The sequence below is a fragment of the Neovison vison genome, chromosome 11 (genome assembly GCF_020171115.1).
Source record: "Neovison vison isolate M4711 chromosome 11, ASM_NN_V1, whole genome shotgun sequence".
Taxonomy (NCBI): Eukaryota; Metazoa; Chordata; class Mammalia; order Carnivora; family Mustelidae; genus Neogale; species Neogale vison.
Window position 1 is genome coordinate 35852699 of NC_058101.1, and position 18243 is coordinate 35870941.

Consider the following 18243-nt stretch of genomic DNA (forward strand, 5'->3'; position numbering starts at 1 on the left):
AGAAAGCTAAGCTTTTATAAATCTGTTGCCTCTGCTTTCACGCCTGCTGTAAGGAAGGGATGCTGTAAGGAAGAGAAATCCTGTACAGTTCCTCATCTTGATGGCTTTGGTGGATGACTCTGGTGGATGGTGAATCAGCCAGTACAGAGACAAGGTTAAAGCAAGGTCTCTGGAGTCAGCCTGCCTGAGGTCAAAATATCACCGGTGTGATCTTCAGCAGGTGACTCTTGGGACCTCCACGAGGATAAAAATAATACCTAACTCACAGCACTGTTTTAAGGATTAAAGAAGTTAATACTCTTAAGCTTAAAGGGCTTGGACTGGTCCTAAGCAGACGGTGTTGCCAGGTACAGCAAATGAAAATAAGGGCACCTGGTTAAATTTGAATTTCAGAGCATTGAGCACACCCAAAATGTTAAGATAAATGGAAAGGAGAGGCAGTAAGGAACAGATGTGGCCACTCGGAATTAAAATTAAAAGGAGGATGGAGACAGAATGCTGAGGAACACATACATTTAAGAAGCAGAGGAGTCAGTGGAGGAGGTTGAGAGAGGACTATCTGAGAAGTAATGGGAGAAGCAGTGTTCTAAGGGAGTAACAATTTCAAGAAAGGTATAGTGTAATAGCATAAAATGCTGCCATAACATGGAATAAAGACTGAGAAGAAACTCATGTATTTAGCAAGTAAGAGATTGGTGGAGACCTCGTAGAAAAGGTTTACAGAGAGGTGAAACCAGAAGCTCACTGCAGAGAGGCAGGAAGGCCCCCAACCCAGCTACCGGACCCATCTTTCTCATCCATCTCATGGGTTTACTCAGGTAATGATTCCCAACTAGGGCTCTTCTACACCCACATCAACACACATACACCAAGAATGTATTTCAGAAACTTCACGGGTAGAGGATGGGGGGGTGGGGTAGGGGTGGGTGAAGAATGAATTTTTTTTTTTTTTTAAAGATTTTATTTATTTACTTGACAGAGAGAGATCACAAGTAGGCAGAGAGGCAGGCAGAGAGAGAGGAAAGCAGGCTCTCCACTCAGCGGAGAGCCCGATGCGGGACTCGATCCCAGGACCCCGGGATCATGACCCGAGCCGAAGGCAGCGGCCCAACCCACTGAGCCACCCAGGCGCCCCAAGAATGAATATTTTTAAGATATTCTCAATTATGGGGTCAGCAGGTAAGAGTGCACAGATTATAAGAAAATTCAAGTCAGAGGAGGGGGTCTCAGGTTGGAAAGGAATGGAGGGTTGGAAGGGAATTTATACCATCTATATAATGCATTCACTGAGCTGGGAACCAACGTGTGTTCAGTCAGCAAATATTTACTGAGTGCCCATGATGTGCTAAACACTCTATGAAGAAATGGGTCCTTGTGCTTGAGGACTATTAATCTGAAGGAGAAATGTAATGGTAGGTGATGTTCAAACCACTTTTGTCTGATATTGATTCCTCTGACTTCTCTGAGAAATGCTCCCACTTTCCTTTCAACCATGGGTTCTAGTGGGACTTTGGTGCCTCAGAGGACCCCATTCTCCATGACCATATAAATGGGAATGTCAAGGGGTGGGAATTTAACCCAGTTTGCCAAAGTAAGATATTCCATCCCTGTGGCCACTAGTTGTTTAATCTTGGAATGGCCATCTGAACTAAGCAAATCAGAGCCTTTCTGGATTTATGAATTTGGGGCCAGAATCCCAGTCCATCTTTGGTAGGAAGGGCGGGAAATATATTCTGGAGAGCTGCTGGAAGTCTTGAGTCTAGCTTTCTGGAGGAAGTAGGTGTTGGAAAATGTTGTGGATATGCAGAGAAAACCAGAGAATGTAACTACTTTTATAATTAAAAATGTAGATGTATAGATATAAATGTAGATGTATAGATATAAATGTAGATGGCTAGAGAGTAATTTCCATTCTCTAATAATTCTACCGCAGTTTCAAATTCAGATACTTTTAGAAAATATTAATTTTTATGTCACAATAAAAAGTGCCAACATTTATACTGGAAAGGCTTAGAAACAGAATATTCCTAGCACCCAAATTATGGTCTCTAAAACTATTTCTCATTGAAAGGAGTCAGAACTCCCTAGAGAAATGGCTGGTTCCAGGTCTGGGGCAAGAAATGGAACCTGGCCACAGCAATTACGCAAGAAAAAGAAAGAAAAGGCGTCCTAGTTGGAAAGGAAGAAGTTAAAGTGTCACTGTTTGCAGATGACACGATACCATAAATAGAAAACCCTAAAAAAAACCACCAAGAAACCATTAGAACTAATAAATAAATGTTGCAGGATAATCAATATGCAAAAATTTCTTGCATTTCTATACATTATTAATGAAATATAAGAAAGAGAAATTAAGAAAATAATTCAATTTACAACCACATCAAAAACAATAAAATACCTAGCAACGAATTTAACCAAGCAGGTGAAAGACCTGTACACTGAAACCATAAGACGCTGATGAGAGAAACCGAAGAAGACACAGATAAATGGAAAGATATTCCATGCTCATGGCTTAGAAGAATATTGTTAAAAATGTCCCTATTAACCAAAGCAATCTAATACTCAGTGTGATACCTATCAAAATTCCAATGGCATACCTCACAAAACTAGAATAATTCTAAAAATTTGTATGGAACCACAAAAAATCCCAAATAGCCAAAGCAATGTTGAGAAAGAAGAAAGCTGCATGCAGGAATCGTGGTCCCTGATTTCAAATTATACGAAAAGCTACAGTAATCAAAACAGTATGGTACTAGTACAAAAACAGACACACAGATTAAAGGAACAGAGTGGAGAGCCCAGAAGTAAACCCACACATATAGGGAGGATTAACCTAGGACAAAGGAGCCAAAAACATACGATGAAGAAAGAACAGTCTTTTTAATAGAAGTGTTGGGAGAAGCACCTGTGTAGGTCAGTTGGTTAAGCATCTGACTCTTAATTTTAGCTCAGATCATGATCTCAGGGTCAGGAGATCTAGCCCTGTGTTAGGCTCCATGCTGAGCGTGGAGCCTGCTTGAGATTCTGTCTTTCCCTCTCCCACTGCCCACTGTGTGCTTGTGCTCTCTCTTTAAAAAAAAAAATTAAAAAATAAATAAAAAATAATAAACCATAAAATAAAAGTGAACAAGACAGGTGCACCCGCTGCTCCCCTCCCCACTCCAGCCACAAAGTTGGGAAAACTGGAAAGCCATATTGAAAAGAATGAAACTAGATCACTTTCATACACGATACACAAAAGCTAACTCAAAATATACTAAAGAATTGAATGCAAGACCTGAAACCATAAAAATTCCTAAAAGAAAACAGAGAGGGGTAAGCTCCTTGACATCAGTCTCAGTGATGTCTTTATAGATCTGACTCCAAAGACAAGGCAAACAAAAGTAAAAGTAAACAAATGGTATTGCATCAAACTAAAAGGTTGCATAGCAGAGGAAACCATTACCAAAAGGAAAAGGAAACCTGCTGAATGGGAGAAGATATTTGCAAACTCTATATCCAATATGGGGTTAATTTCCAAAATATATATAAAAAATCCATACAACTCAACAACAACCAACCAACCTGATTAAAAAATGGGCTTGTAAGTGGATCTTAATAGATATTTCTCCAAAGAAGACATACAAATTACCAACAGGCACTGGAAAAATACTGCACATCACTAATTATAAGGAAAATGCAAATCAAAACCACAGTGAGATATCACCTAACACCTGTCAGAATGGTTATTATCAAAAAGACAAGAAATAACAAGTGTTGGAGAAGATGTGGAGAAATGGGAACCCTGGTACACTGTTGGTGGGATTTTAAATTGGTGTAGTCACTATGGAAAACAGTATGCAGATGCCACAAAAAATTAAGTATAGAACTACCATATGCCCCAGCCATTCTACTTCTCAGTATTTATCCAAAGAATACAAAAACACTAATCCAAAAAAAGGAAATGTGCCCTTATGTTCATTGCAGCATTTACAATAGCCAAGGTATGAAAACAAGGATGAATGAAGATTTGGTCTACACACACACACACACACACACACACACACACACACACAGAGGAATATATGCTAAGTGAAATAAGTTCAAGAAAGAAAGATACCACATGATTTCACTCATATGTGGAATCTAAAACAAAATAAAACCCCCCCAAAATTATAATTCACTCATAATTCATATCTTGGATACACACACACACACACACATACAGGCTATATCATATTATGATTAAAAACGAGAGCACCTCTGGAGGTCACCTTTGGAGGATGCTAGGAAACCAACTCATTATTCTCAAAACTAGTAAACAAAGGGAAAAAAATCAAGCATTTATTCTCCTTTTCTTTTATCTTAGTGTACCAAAACAGCTGATGTGGAATTCAGGAGGAATGATAATCAAATATCATCATTTTGCAAACCCTCATGAAATAACGGATCTAGGTAATAAATATTAATGGCTGCTGAGATCATTAGGTGAAAGGCCAATGGGAAACCTTACAATGGAGGGGATCGGGCTGACCATTTCAACATCCAATAATCGATCTTAACACCATAAAAAGAGAGATGACAAATTATGGGCTATTACAGACGGAGTGTTCATGTATCTCCCAAATTCATGTGTTGACGTCCTACCCCACAATGTGATTGTATGTGAAGACAGGGCCTCTGGGAATAATTAGAGTTAGATGAAGTGATGATGGTCGGGCCCTTATGATGGGATCAGTGGTATCGTGAAAAGAGGAAGGGAGAGTGATCTCCTGGAAAGGCCACATGTGGACATAGCAAGAAGGTGGCCACTTACAAGCCTCGAAGAGAGCTCTCAACAGGAACCAAACTGGCTGGCCCTTTGACCTTAGCCTTCTCAGCCTCCAGAACTGTGAGAAATAAATTTTTGTTTTTTAAGTCACCTCGTCTGTGGTATTTTGTTACGGCAGCCTGAGCTGATTAGGATATAAGCCTCATATATAGAATTTAAGAAAGAACAGAGGATCATGGGGGAAGGGAGGGAAAAATAAAACAAGATGAAATCAGAGAGGGAGACAAACCATACGAGACTCTCAGGCACAGGAAACAGGTTGCTGCAGGGCGGGGGGGTGGATCAGGTACTGGGTGATGCACATGAAGGAGGGCATGTGATGTATGAGTGTGGGGTATTACACAAGACTGATGAATCAATGAACTCTATCTATGAAACTAATAATGCACTACATGCTGACTAACTGAATTTAAGTTAAAAAAATCTAAATAGATCCAAAATAGACACAAACCGAATCCTAACAAGGAAAAAAAAAAACACCCTACTGACGTGATGCAATAGGAAGTACATGGCACCATTTATGAAGCCATTTTCCTAAAAATATCAAATCTATGTCTGATCAAGTATCTAGATTTAGTTACCAGTTAGTGGGGAATACAGGAGATGGGGAAATTTGCATTCTAACTAGATGTTCAGTAATGTCAAGGAATGACTGTTAGAGAAACTGCAGTGCAATGTTGGGAATGTAAAATGGTTTAGCTGCTTTGGGAAACAGTTGGGCAGTTCCTCAAAATGTTAAACATAGAGCTAACATACGGCCTAGCAATTCCTAGGTATATACCCAAGAGAAATGAAAACACAAGCAGACACAAAAACTTGTACACAAATGCTAACAGCAGCATTATTCATAAAAGCTCAAAAGCAGAAGCAACCCAAATGTTACCAAACACAATGTGGTAGAGTCCTACAACAGAATGTTATTCAGCCATAAAAACGAATGAAGTATTAGTACATGCTACAACATAATTGAACCTTGAAAATGGCTCAGGTCATGATCCCAGGGTCCTGGGATTGAGCCCCGCATCGGGCTCTCTGCTCAGTGGGGAGCCCGTTTCCCCTGCCTCCCCACCGCCTGCCTCTTTCCCTACTTATCTCTCTCTCTGTCAAATAAATAAATAAAATCATAAAAAAAGAAAGATGCCAGACACAAAGGTCACATATATAGTTCCCTTTATAATAATGTCTAGAGTAGGCAAATCCAAAGAGGTAGAAAGTAGATTATGGTAAAGAATACATACAACACAACAATTTAGACAGTGTGGTAGTGGTATAGGGGAGACAAATCAATGGAAAAGAATATAGAATCCAACACCAGACTTACACAAAAATGGTCATTTCATCTATGACAAATGCTGTATATAATTCAGTGTGGAAAAAATAGTCTTTTGATAAATGGTGCTGGATCAAACCAGATATCCATATGGGAAAAAAAGATTCCTGACTCCTACCTCACACCATATATGAAAGTTAATTCAGGATAGGCAGAGGCCTAAATAAGAAAGCTAAAACAATCAAATCTCTAGAAGAAAACATATAGAATGGGCAATGATTTCTTAAATAGGACTAAAAATCACTAACCATTAGAGAAAAGATTTGTAAGTTGATTTATTTCCATCCAGACACCATTGAAGAATAAAAAGGCAAGCCATAGCTTGAGAAATTTTCACAATACACATATCTGATGAAAAGACTTGTATCTAGAAATTATAAAAAAGTCCTACAATCAGTAAGAATGAGATGATACAACGAAAAATTAGAAAAAAAGATTTAAAGAGCACTCTAGAAAAGAGGATACCCAATATACCCAATATACATATTGCTCAGTATCATCAGTTTTTAGAAAAAGGGATTAAAACCATGAGATACCACTATACACCTATCAGAATAGTTACAATGAAACAGATTGGTAACTGTCAGTAAAGAGAGCAAGTAAATTCTTTCACACTGCTGATAGAGGGTAAATTGGTACAACTACTTTGAAAAAAATGTTTGGCAGTACCTACTGTTGCTAAAATATGTGGAGCTAATGACCTAGTAATTCTACTCCTGGATATATACCCAATAAGGCAGAGTGTTATGTCCATCAAAGGACATAAACCGATTTATGGCCACTTTGTTCATAATATGCCCAAACTGGAGACAACCCAAATGTCCATTAGCAGAATAATGGATAAATAAATTGTGGTACAGTTGTACAGTAGACTATTACACAGCCAACAGTAAGAATGAACTATTCCTGGGCGCGTGTGTGGCTCAGTCTGTTAAGCATCTGCCTTTGGCTCAGGTCATGATTTCAGGGTCCTGGGATCGAGTCTTACATCAGGCTCCTTGCTCAGCAGGGAACCTGCTTCTCCCCCTGTCCCTCCCCCTGCTCATGCTCTGTACTATCACAAAAATAAATAAATAAAAATCTTTTTTAAAAAAAGGAACTATTGCTGCATGCAGTAATACAATGCATTAGCAACTTAATGGTTGATTGGAAGAAACTGGACACAAAATAGTACAAATATGTATGAGGCCATTTATATGAAATACGTAGACAGATATGACCAGTCTATAAGGACAGAGGTCAGAATTGTGGTTCCTCCTGGTTGGGGGCACTGATTGGGAGGCAACATGAGAGAGCATTCTGGAAACTGGGAATGCTCCATATCTTGATCTCAACAGGGGTCACACCAGTGTACTCATATGAAAAAAATGAGCTCTACACATTTAGGATCTGAGCACTTTACCGCATGCAAGTTACACCTACAAGAAAATCCAAGGGTTCTTATCTTTTATAGACAGATTTTTGTGCCTATAAATAAATGACTTGGTTTAAAATAATACAGCAAAAGAGGTGGGCGTATGAATAACATAAGAATGGTCACATGTCAATCGCTGCTGAAGTCAGATGATGGGTACCTGGGAACTGGTCACAATCTTTGGTCTACTTCTGCATGTCTAATTTTGCACACTGGCGTTCTCAAAGGTTCACATTACAGAGTTTACTTACAGTTTCAATTGCCATTTCTATGGCCGCATTATCTTCTGAGCTCGGACATTTCAGGAAATGTTTAAGTGCCTGAAATGAGAATTGCATAGCAATTGAAAATGTGCAGCCTGCTTTCACGCTGGGGAAAAACAAAGCTTTCACACACTCAAAGTAATGATAGTTCCTGAAAGTACCCTCCTCTCAGCCAGGGGCGTGTGTTGTCTGGGTCTTAAAATACACTCTTGAAAGGCTGAGTGCCGTCTCAGCGATGGAAGGATCCAGTGAACCTTCTACAGAATTTCGTTCAGACTTCTGGTGAGAGGAGAATGAAAAACAAGCCCTTTTTCATTGTGAAGAAATAATTATTTTCATTCATTTGTTCGTCTGACAGGTAACTACTGCCCATGTGTTATACATATGTGAGACTGTGCTGGCTGCTGGGGAGAATCCCAGGAAGGACAGATCTGTGTAATGTCATGATGTAAGGAACCAATTATTTTAAGTCGTAATGGGCTAATTTCACAACACTACACCACCACATCTATGAAGAATATTAAGGTTATAAAAGTTTAAATGATAAAGGGGCAGTATGACTGGTTGTTTTCATAGGTGCTCTGAGGAAGAAAAGTTGATCTACATGGGGATGGTCCCAAAGGTGCCACCCAGGAAAAAGGACTTGAAGAGGACCGGGTCCATGGTAGGTGGGGAAGAGGAGAATCTAGATGAGAAAAGGACTGGGAAAAGGCTAGCAGGAATATAGGTTTTTTCCAATGGAAACAGCTGGATGCCAGCAGCTGGTTGGGAAGTTCCAGCTCATTGGTCAATTTGTGGGACTTCTCTTGAGTGTCAGTTAAGGAGTCTGGACATTATCTAAGTGGCCAGAAACTCTAAGTTGGTGGCCAGAAGGCTGAGTTCACACACAGTGGTTTTTTTTTTTTTTTTTTTTTTTTGGTGAGTGAGGTATTATACAAATATCTGGGTCCCTATTTTAAAATTGGGAGACTGAGACTTCTGTTTCTCATGAAAAACCCTCTGATCAGGCACTAGTAGGACCACTTCCTGAAAGGCAACAATGTTCTGGTAGCAGAAGCTATTTCTGTCAGACCAAACAGGTGCCACCCAGTAGTCCCCAACCTGTCACACAATGAAAGCACAACATTGCTTAGTTCTGTCCTTGCTAGAACCCCCGCCGTGGGGCTCTTTTGCAATGCAAGTATGCACCATTTGGGGAACAAAATGTAGGGTGAGTTATAGGGACAGAAACTAAAAACAGGGAAAATAGAAATAATATTTTAATAATCAAATAATAAGTGGGGTGATCCAGGTCTGAATTAAGTCGATGGTAGGTAGAATGAAAAGGGACAGATGTCAGAGATACTACAAAGGAATAATGTGACTTGGCTGTGGGAGAGAGAGGATTTAAAGTTAACTCAGACTTCAGTTCTGGATGTCTGGGAGCATAATATATTTTAAAATATTTCTGGGGCACCTGGCTGGCTCAGTTGGTGGAACATGTGACTCTTGATCTCAGGCTCATGAGTATGAACCCCACATTGGGCATAGAGATAACTTAAAAAAAAAAAAATTTCCCTAAGCATTCCCATGGAGTTCATTGTGTATTTTCTTGGGAAACACTAACTCGTGAATACTGGCCACACAGCAAGAAGAATTTTCCAGCTTGAAAATGTCTTTTTTCTCCTTCAAAATATAAGGCGATGCTTTGATAGTCTTCGTTCGAAGTATCTTCAGAACCTACGACAGAAGTTCATTGAGTAAAACATCTGAGCAAAAGGTGTTTACCTTTTATTGTTAACTTAAAAATAAGATCTAAAATCAGATGATTAAAAAAATTTAACTGTGAATATCAGTGCTGCTATGAGTGTTTTCCTCACAAAACCCCTTCACCGTCATTATCCCAAATATGTTCCATCTTCTTTGCACTCAAACAGGAATCAGGAAGGAAATGAGGAGGCTTTGTGAGAATCTAGGTTGTGGTTTGACATTACCCTTTGTGACTTTTATCCATCTTTCAGAGCCTTATCTCCTCTCCTGAAACAACAGGAACAACTAGGACTATATTCACCATCGTGATGGGCTTAGAGTTTCAGAACAATCATAGGCCAACTTCAATACAAATGTATTAAATAAGGAGGTAATATTCAAGTAGCCCATAGATGCCACTTAAAGATAATTACTGTTTTTCTTTATATGTTAAGCAAAGAGGGAGAAGGACCTAAAATCATTGCTTACATTTACACAGAGGAGTCGGAGGTCCATTAATGTACCAAATATAACGACAGCCCTGGGCCTCCAGCCCAAGGTACAGAGGAAGTTTATGGGAGAAGAGGGTAAACAAAGGTGGAGAAAAGTAACTGTGTGTGTGTGCACACGCACGCGCACATGCAAAAAAATGCTTATGAAATGAAAAAAAAACTGAAATGCGTTAGTGCTGTGGTGATCTGCAGTGTTGAGACAGAAGTGTCATCTGTCAAGCTAAACATTAATGAGTCTAACGTTGCTTTTGTCTGTATTTCCTTTTTCTTTAGCTGTTTATTTTCTCCAATTATCTGAATGGCTTTGTAACATATCAGAAGATGCTTTTACCTATTTGTTCCCTTAAAGACTGAAAGAAAGATTTTTTCACAAATCCTATCATCAATTCTTATGGTCATTTTGTGAATTAAAAAAATAAATAAATAACACAAGGTTGCCTGGACAGCTCAGTCCGTTGAGTGTTGGGTCTTGATTTTAGCTCAGGTCTTGATCTCAGGGTTGTGAATTCAAGCCTCACATTGGGTTCCACACTGTGCATGGAGCCCACTTAAAAAAATAAATAAAAATAAGTAAATAAATTAAAAAACCCAAAATAACACAGAAGGACAAATACTTTGATTCCACTTATATGACACACTATGAATCATTAAATTTATAGACACAGAAAGTACAATAGTGGCTGTCAGGGGCTGGAGGAGAGGGAAACGGGGAGATACTGTTTACTGAGTACAGGGTTTTAGTTCAGGATGGTGGAAAAGTTCTGGAAATGGATGGTGGTGATGGTTATACAATGCGAATGTACTTAATATGACTGAACTGTACATGTAAAAATGGCTAAAATGGTAAATTTATGTTATGTGTACTTTTCCATAATAAAAACAAAACAAAATAAAATACCACCACAAATAACATTATATATGAATCTCAAAATTATTTCAGTGGTTTCTAAGAATAATTTCAAACAAGGGAAGAAAACCTATTAGGCAGGTGTTCTCAGAATAGAAAAATTCTCTTTTGGACTTTCTTCTGGAAAACCATATTTTGCTTATATCACTCTTCATCCAAGTATAATCATATAATCTGAATTTATAAGTCAATTTAAAACATTTATGAAAATATTTCTTAAAAAATTCTTTTGTGTTTTCAATTACCTTCATTTTGGAACCTTGTGTTAACACTGGTTGACAAACGGCAGAATTTGGGAAATCGGACCTCTTTTAAAGGTCCCCCCAAAACCTGAATTTTTGAAAATGGTCTTATTATTCCATCTCACTTTGAGACAGTAGGAATCCTGAAATCCGACAAGTACCATACAGATATGCGTATGTCTATGTGTAAGTGGTGTGAGGGTATGTGCTTGGGGCATGCCGATCCGAAACTTGGATCGTAAGAGTCGAGGATTCCTGTGATACAAATCTTTAAGAGAAATGAGGGCAAACAGTGGTATTTACCAATAATGTCTGCATAGATTTCCATTTTGTTGTGCTGCTGAGCCAGTGTGAAAGCTTCATTATTACATTTGGACATAACAAGAAACTGGATGGCAGACCCGTAGTCACCCAACTGTAGGAAAAACCTAAAACAAAGTTACTTTCATCAGCTTGACTCATTTCAAGTAAGTGTGTCATTGACAAAATAAAATCTTTCTGCAACTATGAGAAGCCACTGGAAAAAATCAGGCACACCACAGCTCTACACTATAGGCTTGTGTTAGAAAAGCTTTACTCTCACACACTGACTGCAACAGACACAATTTGAACTTAAATACTCAGACCTAACAAAAAATTTTTAAAAGACTAAATATTCCCTTTGAAAACTCAAAGGGAATATTTAGTCTCTTAAAAATTTTTTTTGTTTCAAAATTTTGTTTTAAAATTTTAAAAATTTTGTACAAAATTTATTTGATGAGGGGAAGTGCAGACTTTCTTCTAAGGCTAGTTTTTGGAACTCCGAAGAACATGCATTCTGTTACCTGGCTACCATTTTGGCGCCATCCAGAGACTGGGTCTCTCTGACAATACTGACAGCCTTCTCAGGATTGTTGAGGTGATCCAGATAGATGCGGATGACACTGTTCCACTGTTTCGCATTCTCATAAGCCACAACAGCTTCTTTGTATCTGTAAGAATCACTTAGTTCAGAAGAGCTTTCTTAACAGTGTTGCATTGGGGAGAAATGCCAATAAATGGGACAATTTTTTAATGATGGTGATTTCTTTTTTTCAAATTTTTATTTATTTGAGAGAGAGAGATAGAGACAGCGAGAGAGGGAACACAGCAGGGGGAGTGAGAGAGGAAGAAGCAGGCTCCCTACTGAGTGAGGAGCCTGATGTGGGATTTGATCCCAGGACTCTCGGATCATGACCTGAGCCAAAGGCAGATGCTTAACCACCTGAGCCACCCAGGCGCCCATTTGGTGGTGGTTTCTTATTTTTCTTGAACTACTTCTTCATCGGAAAGAATATAAGGACTTGTCTCACTAAAATGTGTTCTTTTTGGGGCACCTGGGTGGCTCAGTGGGTTGGGGCCTCTGCCTTCGGCCCAGGTCATGATCCCAGAGTCCTGGGATCGAGCCCCGCATTGGGCTCTCTGCTTAGTGGGGAGCCTGCTTCCTCCTTTCTCTGCCTGCCTCTCTGCCTACTTGTGATCTCTGTCTGTCAAATAAATAAATAAAATCTTTAAAAAAAAATGTGTTCTTTTTACAGGTTTAATAAACTAACAGTAAAATACTCATATTGAATGCATTTTCTCACCTGAACCATGTAATCTTTTACACTTTACTTTTTTTTTTTGGAGTGGAAAGATTAAAATAGTGATATAAGCTTATTTTAGAAAATAGAAAATACAGACTATTTCACATTTATAAGTACAGCAAAAAGTGATCTATAAAATCTTTGCGTGTCGGGGCGCCTGGGTGGCTCAGTGGGTTAAAGCCTCTGCCTTCGGCTCAGGTCATGATCCCAGGGTCCTGGGATCGAGCCCTCCATCGGGCTCTCTGCTCAGCAGGGAGCCTGCTTCCTCCTCTCTCTCTGCCTGCCTCTCTGCCTACTTGTGATCTGTGTCTGTCAAATAAATAAATTAAAAAAAAAAAAATCTTTGCGTGTCAACCTCTAGATGGAGCTCGAGACTTCTCTTCATTCCCCACTAGCTCTCCATCCAGCTCTTTCCTAGTAAGACATTTAATGAGGTAGAGCTTTTTCATGTTTATACAAAATACAATTTCATAATTGTGTTTCCTCCTTTGGGAATCCTTCACTTTGAGTTTCTTATAGCACGTTGCTGGGAATCTTTGTATGTTTAGGATATTAACTATCCATCACTGTATCTTGACGCTGTTTTGTGGCTCTCCCTGAGCAATCCTGGGTGGGGAGTTCGTATTCCTTCACTGTTCTTATCCTCTGCATCCATGTTATTCTTCGTAATAAAATGATGATCACTTTGTTTTCATGCCACATTATATCAAAAATATCAACTTTAATATTAAACTCTCAAATACAAAGAGACAGTAGCCTATATTTGAATATACAAGGGATCAACTGAGGTATATAAGTTATGGGAGAGACTGAAAATTCTAGCATTCAGGCCAGATGAAGGCAAAAGATGTTTCCTTCCTCCACTCTGCCTTTTGCAGAGGTTACAAAGGTCGATGGTTAATTTATCAAACTTACACAGTGCTTTAAATCTGTATGAATCTGAGAATCTGTACAAACCTTCCATCGGCTTCTTTCACTTTGGCATACTGCAGGTGAATCTTTGGGGAAGAAACACGAGGCAGAAGTTCACCAACTTTGGCCCTAGAAGGCAGGTTTTGGAGAATAATGTCAGCACTGTGTTCAAACCCGAGGTAGCGTCTTACAATCAAATGTTAGTTTTTAGGATTCAAAATAGTTATCACAATCTTTAAAGAAATCTTGGTTCCTATAGGTAGAAGCAGATGTAACTGCTTTTCCTTCTGACCCCACACCCCTGCCCTCCCTCGCTGTGGGAAATCAAGGCAGTGGTTGAGCTCTTCGGGGACAAGAGAGCTTTTTCCCCTAGTAACTTGTCTGATCAGAGATCTCCCCACACCAGACTGATAGGAAATACTGTTCTTTGGAAAGTGAACTATGAACATGAGCTCACAGAAGAAGAAGAAGAAAAAGAAGAGGAAGAAGAAGAAGAAGAAGAAGAAGAAGAAGAAGAAGAAGAAAAAGAGAAGAGGGAACAGGATGTCCAAGAGGGAGGAACCGCAAGGAAACAAGAGGGGAGACCACCAGGACCCATTCACTTCCACACCTGCTCCGAACAAGTCTTAGCCAATTCTTACCAATTCTTACAGCGGATGTAAACTGAGGCTGCTTTGTCATAATAGAGACCCTTTTCATACAGTTGGGCTGCTTCTGAAAATTGCTAAATTAATAGGAGATTATTAAAACACTGAATTTATTACATGAAAGTGCCCATGAATGTTTATGCAGAGACAAGCACACCTTCATATTCTCCAATATGGCGCCACAGTCTCTTTTAAGGACCCTGCTGGGATGCTTCAGCGCCTGGTTAACCCCTCGGCGTATGTCTCCCATTCTTATGGACATCTGGGCCACCCCAGCCAGACACACTTCATCGTGTTCCTGAAATCATAAGGCAAATAACTTACAAATCAGACCCTAAGTTAAACTGATTTATTTCAGCCAAACAATTAATTTAAATCTAAAATGAGCCCAAACACTACATTCATTAACCCTTCCAGGCAAATCTCAAGGTTATGAAATAACACTGAGTGCTTTTTTTTAAAAATCACCTGTTATAAAGCTATACCTTTTTTCTTTAGAAGTATAGATCTTTACAAATACCATATAATTTTATTCATATGTGGAAGTTAAGAAAGAAAACCGATGAACATAGAGGAAGGGAAGGAAGAATATGATAAAAGCAGAGAGGGAGGTAAGCCTTAGGAGACTCTTAGCTACAAAGAACAAACTGAGGGTTGCAGTGGGGAGGTGGGTGGGAAGACGGGGTAACTGGGTCATGGGCATGAAGGAGGGCACTTGATGGAACGAATACCAGGTGCTAAATGCAAGTGATGATTTACTAAATTCTTCCCCTGAAACTAATAATACACTGTATGCTAACTAACTTGAATTTAAATATACCTAAACAAAAAAAAGAAGTCTAGATCATTTATGCTTAAGAACAAATTTTTAGGGGCGCCTGGGTGGCTCAGTGGGTTAAGCGGCTGCCTTCGGCTCAGGTCATGATCTCAGGGTCCTGGGATCGAGTCCCACATCGGGCTCTCTGCTCAGCAGGGAGCCTGCTTCCTCCTCTCTCTCTCTGCCTGCCTCTCTGCCTACTTGTAATCTCTCTCTGTCAAATAAATAAATAAAATCTTTAAAAAAAAAAAAAAGAACAAATTTTTACTACCCCATGTCATAATGCCTTGTATTTCTTTGTATGTCTTCTTGGTGTAAAATTTTATGTAAGAAGTAATATATCTGATACACAGCATAAATGCTATGAGCAAAATTTTAAAAAAAACCATTTATGGAATTGAAGATTTCTCCATTAGACATGATTAAACATTAAAAACTTTATGTAAAACTATTTAATTCATTAAAGATAACTACAGAAATTTTCAAGTAATTAATGTGTACTAGCGAACTATAATGGCAGATTGCATTTTATGTGAGGCACCAGGTCTAGAACACTCTGGGGTGATGGAAATGTTCTGTATCTGCCTGGTCCTGCATGGTAGCTAACAGTCACGAGCGGCTCTTGAGTAGCTGAAATATGGCCAGTGTGACAGAGGAACTGAATTTTAAATTTTAGTTAGTTTTCACGAGTTTAAATAGCCATGTGTGGCTAGCAGTTACTGTATTCGATAACATGGATTAAAAAAAAACACCTAAAATATATGTAGCCAAAGAAAATATCAAAAACCCGAGTTACATGGGCAAAAGATGCCCATGTAACTCGGGTTTTTGATATTTTCTTTGGCTACATATATTTTATGATCAGGCAATTCATTAAAAAAACATGTAATTGACCAAGAAATAAAACATGCTCAGCTCCACTAATAATCAAATACACATAAAATACCTTTTCTTGGCTTATAAAATTAGTAGAGGAGATAACACGGTAACATTAGATGTTGTTGGAAATGGGGGTGGGGGTGGGATCAACACCTCCATACAGACAGGCCTGTAACTGTATAAGTCACTATAAATTCTTTTAGAGAGCAACCTGACATTGTGAGAAATTAAAAGCATACATTCTATGACCTAGAAATCCCACCTGTAAGAATATATCCTTCAGAAATACTATCTTAGGTAGTTAGAGATACAAGTATATTAGGTAGAACATTCATTGCAGTATTTTCATAGTAAAAAAAAAAAAAAAGCAAAAACAATCATAATTCAATAAGGGAATAGATGAAAAAACTGTGCCACATCTAAACAACAGGACATGAGTGGGAGCCTAGATGGCTCAGTGGGTTAAAGGCTCTGCTTTCTGCTCGGGTCACCATCCCACGTCCGGGATCGAGTCCCGCATTGGGCTCTCTGCTCAGCAGGGAGCCTGCTTCCTCCTCTCTCTGCCTGCCTCTCTGCCTACTTGTGATCTCTGTCTGTCAAACAAATAAATAAAATCTTTTTATAAATAAATAAATAAAAATAAACAACGGGACATGAGAAACTCTTAAAAGATTAAAATCGATTTGTGTGTATTGACTTGAAAGACCATGAAGAAAACTGAATGCTGCTTTTCATAGAACGGATTTCAGTTCATCTTTGCTAAATGAATGGAAATGAATGATTTTTTATTTAGTAAAAACCCATATTTCATACATATCTGCATGCTTACAAGAGATTCTTGTGTGGAAATATATAAAACTGTGACCAGTGGTTACCACTGAGTCATGTGATAGAGGGGAGAATGAAAAGGTGACTTCTCATGTCACACTGTCGCAGTTTTTAAATTGACCGTAATGAAATTGTATGACTTCTGTAATAAAAATTCTAGATAAAAGACAGGAGATAAGATTTTCACTCTTTACAAGACATCACGTAAAAACATCAAATAAGATTTTCACTCTTTACAAGACATCACGTAAAAACATCAACTTTTATTGCAAAATTTGGCTTCTTGAGCTAAAATTCTAGGGGGAGAATGAGCTGGAATAGTGGTAAAGTCCATGCTTTCCAGGATCATCATAAAAGATCCAGCGTGACAGATGAAGGGGCAGAACGGACTTTATGACCTGGGAGTTAATTTCTCAGTGGTTAGTGAAAGGTTTTAAGAGAGTGAAAGGAAAAGCTTCGTGAAAATCATAGTCAGCCTATACGTGGGAAGGCATAAAAATTTTAACTCCCAGCATTAACAAGAAGCTCACAGTTAATATACAAAGGAAAATATATCTTTTTCAGAATGATAAAAATATTTTCACCTTTAGTTTTTAAGTGTTTTTAAAGATGTAACTATATCCTTTGCAAGGTTGTTAATAAACTGAAAAAGAGCTCACCTACCAGATACTGAATAAGAAGCAATTCAGACAATGCCTTTTTAAATAAAAATAACAAACCTGAAGATAATTACACATATCTTGATTCAAGGTTACCTTCTGATCACCAGTTATTCCTTTCTCATAATGAGCCAAAGCATTTACATAATCACCCCTGAAAGAAAAATCAGAGTGAATTTCAATACATAAATATGTATCATATTTACAAAGACAAGATTTAAAAGATAATCTTTGTCACTGGGTTGCTTGAGATCACAAAAAAGATGTGATACACAAAATACAAGCTTTTTTTTTCAAGTGCAGTTCATTTTAAAAATGATTATAGGGGCGCCTGGAGGTGGCTCAGTCAGTTGAACATTTGACTCTTGATTTTGGCTCAGGTCATGGTCTCTTGAGTCATGAGACTGAGCTCAATGCTGACCAGGGAAACTGCTCAAGATTCTCTCTCCCACCTCCCTGGGCTCCTTACCGCCATTGACTTGCGTGTGTATGCGCATGCACTGTCTCTCTCAAAAAATAATAAAGCTGGATTATGTGAAACTGTAAGGTACTTACTTTGTAGTATGTCAGGCATTTTGGGGGGCTATGTTAAATGTGATGGGCCACTTCTGGGGGGGAATCCTTTGTGTTTAAAAAATTATTTTTTAAATTCAAGTATAATTAACACACAGTGTTGTTAGTTTCAGGTGTA

General features: G+C 38.6%; 1 protein-coding gene across 1 annotated transcript in view; it reads right to left on the reverse strand.

The window, feature by feature from the left end:
- Positions 1-18243, reverse strand: part of WDR19 (WD repeat domain 19) — a 94055-nt gene that overhangs the window by 18864 nt on the left and 56948 nt on the right. Inside the window, exons 21-28 of the mRNA XM_044224494.1 lie at positions 17649-17706; positions 14527-14667; positions 14364-14446; positions 13768-13851; positions 12031-12177; positions 11510-11634; positions 9424-9536; positions 7806-7874 (exon numbers count right to left, since the gene is read on the reverse strand). Coding sequence (XP_044080429.1) covers positions 7806-7874; positions 9424-9536; positions 11510-11634; positions 12031-12177; positions 13768-13851; positions 14364-14446; positions 14527-14667; positions 17649-17706 — 820 coding nt within the window. The remainder of the gene's footprint in view (positions 1-7805; positions 7875-9423; positions 9537-11509; positions 11635-12030; positions 12178-13767; positions 13852-14363; positions 14447-14526; positions 14668-17648; positions 17707-18243) is intronic.